We start from the raw sequence: 8,923 nt of genomic DNA, 5'->3' as shown, positions 1-8,923 counted from the left end.
TATATCCTTAATTATTACAACAATTCGGCTCTCCAAGAGACAAACATGTTCCATATCCAAATCCTATGAGTAGATCTCCCCTCTAATTTAGGGCAAAAAGACAGATCCAGAGACACAAATTGATTCAGCTTTGAAATTCTGCAACAACAATTAGCCACCACCAAATTTGAATCCATTCTTTTTAAAATGTTTGTACAAGATATAATATGATCGATATAATGACAAATTATTTATATGTTAACATCGTATCACGGATTTAAATTTGACTAATCCCTTCCTCTCAATTCTGGATAAAAAAAAATTTATTGATTTAATTTTTCACTAAAATTCACATGTAACCCAATGTCCCAATCTTCAAAAACAAAAAAAGAAAATCTTAGATAAGCAAGTAAATAACCCCTTCATTAAAAAAAAATTTGTTTAGCCACTCTCATTTAGAGGGTATGGTCCCTCAATGGAGTGACAAATTGATACAAAACCCATCACATTTCCAAAAAAAAAACAGACGGTAATAATAACCATATGATTAGAACAACAAACATATGTTTGTTAGCAATAAGCATTAGGCATAATTTATGAAATAAGAATTTTTAAGGGCACTTGGGTCCTCCTTCTTTGGTCTTCCAATTGTTGTAGCAAGGGCAAACAGCTTTGTTCCCATAATAACCAGGGGGCACACACAGGCATTTGTTGCAACATTTCTGACAGAAGAACATGCATGGTTTATGGTATTGGGTTTTTCTGCATCTCCTCGAGCACTGTGATGGACATTCTGCTCATCCATTCAAGAAAGAGTAATATTTATGAAACTTTTTACTACTGGGTTTTCTTCTTTTTTTTCTTTTATACCATGTTACTGTTTTCCAATGTTTCAGATGAGATCTTTAAGAGAAAAGCAAAAGAAAAATGTGAGATGAGTTGAAATTTGCTTACGGTAACTCTTGAGGCTTCCAGGGCCGTAATGTTTCTGCAGATCAAGAGAATGTGAGAATTAACTTCTTCACAAAAGGCTTAAGAAAATATTAATAAAGGGATTTAGCATTACTTGATCATAATGATGACCTCCATGTCCATGCGATGCCAAGACCTATAAATGAAGAGAATTAAATCAAAGGAAAACTTTTTCAATTTCTGGAAATTGCAATGGAATTTTGATTTTAATAGTTGAATGTAATGAGAAAAAGGATTGGATACACACCATAACTTGAAGCATGGAGATGGCAATGAGAGCCAAGAAGAAAGCAGCCACAAGTTTTGCCATTGGCTTAATTGCTACAAAGCAAGGAAGGAAGTGAAAGGGAAATGTGATGTAACGAAGGAAGAGGGTATGAGGTGAAGATAGGTAGGTTTTGAGTGTGGAGCATTTATAGAGAATTTCATGTCAACAAGGTTGGGACTTTTTGGGAAGGGTACTTTTTTTTCACTTAGCTCATACACATTAGGAACAAATATATAAGACATCAAGGTAAAAAAAACTTCCAAGTGTATCTAATATGAGAGATCAAGGTAAAAACTTTAGTTTTTTATTTTATTTTATTTTATTTAAAATTATATTATCATTTATCAAAAATTTAATTATACTCTATTTAATTTTAAGTAACAAATTTATAACTTAAATTCAATACTTAATTTTTTTTCAAAATAAAATTTAAGTAGGAGTCTTCAGAAAACAACTTTTAACCTAATTAACAATTTTACTTTTATAAATATCTTTTGGGTTAGTTTTTTTCCTAACCAATGTCTTGGCAAAATTTTAAAAAATATATATATACTAGTTTCAGAATTAGTTTCACCCAATACATTACTTTTACTTGATTCGGAGAAAAATAGGTCCTTATTTAATATTTCTCAATCATTTCATTGACATCACTAGACATGGATTAACAATTTTTTTTTACTTCATTTTCCATGATTTAAGTGAGAACTATTCCTTGAAGGTTAGAAGGTAATGAATCTCAAACTAATTAGTGGTTTCTACCAATATTAATTTATCCCTTTTGATAAATTTGTTCTTAATTCTCAAATCTAAAATATCCCTTTTGATCCTCCTTAATATAATCAAAACTTACATTATAATTAGGGAGAGAAATGTAATACTGAGATTCAAACTCTAGAGGGTCAAAAATGCTATGCTATTATTTTATGTATTCTGACTGGTGGGTAAAAAATCTATCTGCATATCAATTCACCATAGTTTACAAAAATACACTTAATGAAATTATTGAATCAATTTCAAATAATTTAGTGCTTCTAGCATTATGGGGTTGTTTCTGGATATAATTACAAATATATAGATATTATGTCTAGTTTGATGTGATATATAAAAAGATTTTATTCCCAATCTATTTTGAATTTAGATGAAGATGAGTGGGAATAAAGAAGATTTGCCTTATATCAAGGAATATCTACCGAAATTATAGGGTTACCTTCATTATTATGGAACTCAAAAAGCAAATAACTTTATCCTATTGTGGGATGCAATTGTTTCTTTCCTTCATGATTTTACTTTGGAGTCAAATTGCACATGGCAGTCATTTAATTTCACAATCATTTTAAAATGTGAAATTTAACAAGTTTAAACTTTGCATTAAATTTTACTTCAAACACTGGTTAAGTTTTTGTCTAGCACCTAATTCACACGATTCAAACCTTATAAATAAAAATTAGGAGGCGTTTGGTTCAGTGTATTACCTAATACAATACAGGCCGAATACGCGCGTATTACATGACGCCTCTAATCCGGCGTTTGGTTCGCTGTAATAGGCATTACGGGCGTAAACCAATCCCGACCTAATCCCCTTTTTCGCTGCTTTTGTAATCCCTTCCCAAATCCCTGTAATACCTATTACGTCCGCTTTCCGTCCCCTGCTCTCTGTTTTACCCTCCCTCCCTACCCGGCCCTCTCCTATTCTGTCCTCAAAATTTCTCCTTCCATCTCCCACCGTTTTTGTTTATTATTCTGTCCTCATCGTTTCTTCAGTCTCTGTCTCCTCCCATTTCCTCCCAACCCTATCTGCAACTCTCTACTGCTCTTCAATATTTTCACAAAATTGGAAATACCTGATAGCTGAATCCATTGAAAAAGAGTGAAGCGTTTTTCGGGTCATCACCTCTAATCCAAGATTGGGTGAGTTTTATTTCGGACCCAAATTAATCTGCCAATTCTTTGTTCGACAATCTTTTATAAAATTGTATTGCATTAGTATGAATCTTTACTCTTCAGTAGTTTCTGTTGAAATTGCTATTGGATTTTATTCATTGTTGCTTATTCACCTCTAATCTAAGATCGGGTGATTTTTATTTCGGACCCAAATAAATCTGGCAATTCTTTGTTCGACACTCTTTTATCAAATTGTTAAGATTTGTGCATTATTATGAATATTTTTTACTCTTCAGTAGTTTCTGTTGAAATTGTAAGATTATTGTGTATATGGATGCACTGGTGTTAAAGCTGATTTCATTGGGGTATTTGATGGTGATTTCATATAAATTTGGTGCGGTGTAATTTATAAATCCTGATTTTTTTGCTGACCAACATCAAAACGTTTAAAGCATATACTTCTAAAAATCATATTTCCATTTTCGCATGACAAATTTTGCATTCATGAAGCTTCTTTCTCTTTTCTTTTGCAGCCAAAGATCGCACATTATTTCAATTTTTTTTTGTTTTGTTAAAGTAACCAGTAATTCAGTAATTTCAGAGAGAGTAGATATCTTGTTCATAATTTGTCAAATTCACAAACACTCTGCAAGCAGATATGTGAAAACTGGTGAAGTCCATGAAAATCAAAGAGAAGCTTTTGTTGTATTTGTGAAAATTCTGTAGGAGTATTGCTTTGTTGTTTATTTGTTTATGATGCGTTGTTTTTTTTTTTAATTTCTTGTATATCAGTAGCCTCTTGCATGCTAACCTTGTAGTTAGATTGTTCATTTGGTTTAAAAAGAAACTACGATCTTGCTAGAGTGACCCTGAAAAGAAAGAGATTTTCACTTTCAAGTATGCATTCTAATTGCAGTTTCCGTCCTTCATGTTTTATGAAGCTTTCTTTTACTTTTGCAATGATATGTTATTGTATTTATTCCATTGGTTGAACATATACTGCTTTTATAAATGAATAACTTTCATTCAAGATATCTTAACCAAAAAAATTGCCTAGATTGTATCTGATATTTTCTGTGATCTGTTTGCGTTGTCTTTGTTTGTATGTCGGAGGGGTTAGGCAGGTTTGGTTGGAAGAAGAGGAAAAGAATACATCTGTTTTTAACAAATGAGTGCTTGTTTAATATTACTACTCTCTTTCCCCACACTTACGTACGGGTTACTCATATTTTATATTGTGAGGGGTTACATTTCTAAAATTATGGTATTTACTCTGATTTCATTAGTTAAGGTCGGAATGGATAGAATAAGTTACCTTGTTTTAATTCACTGATTTAGTATATGTTTTTTTTTGTCAAATATGATATATGTATGTGTCTATATGCCTGCCTGCCTTTTTTGGTCATGTTATTGCTGATGCTATGAACTAGAACTAGAAATTTTTGGTCATGTTTGATGATTGCATATCTAAAGCAAATTCAGTTTCTCCTACATTCTTTAGCCAAATCATTGGCTGAATTAGCTTATCAATTGTTGTTGTTTCTTTTTATTTTAGGTTTGATTGAGAAATTATGAGCATCAAATCACTTTTGAAGTATATTAGAATCTTTTTGCTCGGTTGATGATACATATGCCTGCATTGTGTTGTTTGGTAATGGGGATGAATGTGGGGGAATTAGAGGCCAGTGGTTTGTTATGTATTAACTGAGTGCAACTTAGTACATGTAGGATGTTAGGTACTGAATTTAGATAATATGGTTGGTTTTATGGTTGTGCCATGACTGCTTCCAGCGTTCTTGTAATTCATATAAGAAAAAGGGTTTAAGCTTCTCATACTGTAATGAAAAGAGGACACTGCTTCCAAAAGCTTGGCAATTGGGAACTATTTTTTGGGAACTATTTGTTGTTAATATTTTTAGTATATTTGATATACTATATTTAGCTATAGCATAATTATTTTTTTTAAAAAAAGGTTGATCCGAGCACTTTTTGCATTACAGGTTCTTTGTTCCAACACTTCCACATCGCATTCGTCCCCCATTTGCTCATTACAGGTTAGTTTTCCATTGGTATTCATGGTTTTGTTTGTATGTTTTCCCTGATTCCATGGCTGTATTGCTGTAGCAGCTTCTGGTGTTTCCCAAATGAATATGGTTATGGTTAATTTCTTTAGCAGCTTCTGTAGCAGCTTCTGTTGTTTGTATTTTTGTAATGCTCATTAAAGCTTGTTGAATTATGGTTATGGTTATTGCTGCATAATTATTGTTCTTTTTTGAATTTAAAATAGGTTATATGTTTTTACTAATAGGTAACATTTTTTTTAAAGAGCATTATGAAGCAAATCAGTAGGAGTATTGCCTCCGAGGTGGTAGTTCAGCAGCGGTCAGAAGAACATCAAAATATCGAAGAGAGAGCTTCAAACTTATATTCAGCCTTATGGTCAATTGAAGGTTTAACCGACGATCAGCGGTATGATGCATTGAGTAAAATTCCCGACCATCCAACTCAAATGATTGTTTTCTTTAGTTTACCTTCAGTTGCCCGATTGGAATGGGTTAGAAGATTTCTTTCTTACCATTAAATATCAATGTTCAAACTTTTTGATGTTGTAAAACTATATAACATATGGATTATAATGTACAATTTCATTTTCATCTAACATTTTCTTAATATAAGTTAATTATGTTCAAGTTATATATTGATTTTAGTAAATTCATATAAGAATATTTTATTATTAACAATTTCATGAAATTATATATCACTATTAAATTATATTTAATATTAATTATTTTAAATTGTATAAATTCATATAAGAAAATTTATTATCAAGAATTTTATGAAATTTTATATTATTATTAAATTATATGTAATAATTATTATTTTAAATTATACAAATTCATAAAATATAATTTATTAGTTATAATTATTTTAAATTTTATTAAATCATATATTTAAATTAAAATATATTTAATATTAATTATTTAAAATTTTATTTTAGAGTATCATATATTATGATTTGAGTAAATTCATATAAGAATATTAATTATTAAGAATTTTATTAAATTATATATTTTATTTATATTATATTTAATAATAATTATGTTATTTTATATTTTACAGTATCATATATTATGGTTTGAGTAAATTCATACAAGAATATTAATTATTAAGAATTTTATTAAATTATATATTTTAATTAAAATATATTTAATAATAATTATGTTTAAATATGATTAAATTATTTATTATTGATATTAATAATCTTATTAAAATTTAAATAAAATAATTTACCAAAACAAATTTCTGCTAATTATTAAGAATTTTATTAAATTATATATTTTAATTAAAATATATTAAATAATAATTATGTTTAAATATGATTAAATTATTTATTTTTGATAATAAATAATCTTATTAAAATTTAAATAACAATAACACTAATCATTTACCAAAACAAATTTATGCTAAGGGTATTCTGGTCATTTTAGTTTTCTCCATTATGCTATTACACCTCTATTACATTCAACCAAACACAGTTTTACTATTACGCCTCTATTCCATTACATTCAACCAAACAGTTGATTTGCTATTACACCTCTATTCCATTACACCTCTAATCCAATACACCTCTAATCCAATACAGCAAACCAAACGTGCTTATTTCAAACATTATTCTAGTTATTCATCATTGTCGTTTCCCATGAAACTTATGTTCAAGCTTTTACTAGTTAATAATTTGTATATTTAAAAAAATGTTAGAAAACGCTTTTAGTTATTAAACTTTGCTCAGACATGTTGTAAGGCAACTTTTGAATTATTATATTATTGAAAAAAAAATTAAATATAATAAGTTATATGCACTAATGATTACAGAATGGTATCAGATATTTTCTCTCATTTTTCTAGGAAGTTTTTCATCAAAATTTTCATACATTAAGTATTCTATTAAGAGAATATTAAATTTAATTATTATATGAAAATAATCATAAATTGAGGAAATAAATTCTTGGGGTTGAAGGTACTTGAATTTAGAGGTGAATTAAACCAACTAGAGTTGGTATAAAGCAATAAGAAAAATAAGAAAAAAGAACCCTAATAAATAGTTTAGTTACCTTTTTATAAGGACGGTTCATTGCATTGAAGAGTAAAGGGTTGAGTTGGTTAAGTAGTTGTCGATAAGGGGACACTATTTGACAAAATAAAATAGAAGTATTTTTTATTAAGCTTTATATAAAAAAAGTCAAACACATTTTTCTAAGAAAAATAGGATATTAACCAAATGATAGTTTTAAAATAACTATAAATAATTTGATCATAAGAAGAATTAACGCACCTTTATAGATATATTATAATATTGTCAAATTGAGAAAAAAAATTGATTTTAAAATGTTGAAATTCAATTCACTTCAATTATGTATTTAATCTTTTTCAAGTTGAAATCCTTTTAGATTTGAGATTATAACGATATTGGTAAAAGTTTTTTTAAATGAAATGTTTATTAATTCATTCCATAAATGGAATCATATAGAGGAAAAAAATACACATCGTAGATAATGAAGGACAACTTCATAAATACAACTAAGGTTTCAGCCACAATGTTAAGGAATGAGTTACATTAGTAGTTAAGCAGAATTTAAAATTTTATTAATTCATTCTGCTTAACTGCAACAACAACAGTTAGGTTGTTAGTAAGTTATTGAGGTAGATGATTTAGGTTGTTATTGTTGTTAGTAAGTTATTGAGGTAGTTGATTTAGGTTGTTATTCTTTTCTTGTTAAAGCTTAGTATAAATACTATAGTTGTGGGTTCTTTGTATTTATGTTGGACTTGGTGAAGAAATTATTCTTTCTTTCTCTTTGATGTTCTCTCTTCCTTGATTCTTTAAGGTTCATGTGTACTTTCTCTATCTCTTAATATTTCAACATGATATCAAGAGTTATGGTTTCTTGCTGAGGGTTGAGTGTTGTGGAAAGTTGTTGAAGTTCCATTGGTGTATGATGGCTCAAGAAGTAATCTCATGAGATGATGGTAGTCATCGAAAATCTGCTAATGATGGTAATGGTGCTACACAAGTATCTTCTCGTCACTTGGATCCTGTGTACAATTCTTGCACAGTGAGTAAACATGCTCCATGTAACGCCCTAAAACCCTGCCTAAAAGTTTAGACTGAATACTGGAGGTTACATTGGCCACCAAAAGTTGCGGAACAAAAACTTTAATTCAAACCAAGAAAACCTTTTTGTTCATTATGTTTGGAACAATATTAAACCGGCATCAAAGATTCGGAAAGAAAATCCACAATTTCTAAAGTTTAGTCTAAATAACAACTTACAAAAGTCCAGTATAAAAACTTGTACCACAATTTATATAATCGTTTTACAAACCGACTTAAAATTACCTATATAAAACTTATGAGATTCTACTTAAACCAAATCAAACCATATCATTCTCAGACCTCTGGTATGCCGAGTCCAGCACCAAAACACAGAAAGTATCTGAAAGGAAAGACACTACGAAGATAAGCTACGCGAGCTTAATGTGAGTCCGAAACATGAACAAATGGCAAAAGACGGAGTGTCACAACAAATACTTCAAACAAGCATATGTATAATAATATCACTTACGAAAGTCTCAATCGATAAGTCAAATATAGTATCAAACCACAAAAATGATGTTGCAATCATACGTAATAATCAGAACATATTATATGACATTAACTATATTGCCAATAACCAAAAGTTCACACAAACAGACAAAATGTTCTGACAAACAAACGTATATTCAAATGCAAATGGATGCACAAGTCAAAATCCCACCCCACTA

General features: G+C 29.3%; 1 protein-coding gene across 1 annotated transcript; it reads right to left on the bottom strand.

Moving 5' to 3' along the window:
* Positions 1-381: 381 nt before the first annotated feature.
* Positions 382-1,462, bottom strand: LOC107961547 (gibberellin-regulated protein 4). Its single transcript, XM_016897654.2, has 4 exons — positions 1,199-1,462; positions 1,046-1,087; positions 934-967; positions 382-772 (listed from the first exon to the last, which is right to left on the bottom strand). Exons 1-4 carry the CDS (start codon positions 1,259-1,261, stop codon positions 591-593), a joined length of 321 nt encoding a protein of 106 aa, XP_016753143.1. The 5' UTR covers positions 1,262-1,462; the 3' UTR covers positions 382-590.
* Between the last annotated feature and the right edge of the window lie 7,461 nt (positions 1,463-8,923).

The sequence above is a fragment of the Gossypium hirsutum genome, chromosome A05, assembly GCF_007990345.1.
Source record: "Gossypium hirsutum isolate 1008001.06 chromosome A05, Gossypium_hirsutum_v2.1, whole genome shotgun sequence".
Taxonomy (NCBI): Eukaryota; Viridiplantae; Streptophyta; class Magnoliopsida; order Malvales; family Malvaceae; genus Gossypium; species Gossypium hirsutum.
Note: the sequence above shows the minus strand (reverse complement) of the source record. Positions and strands in the feature narration are given on the sequence as shown.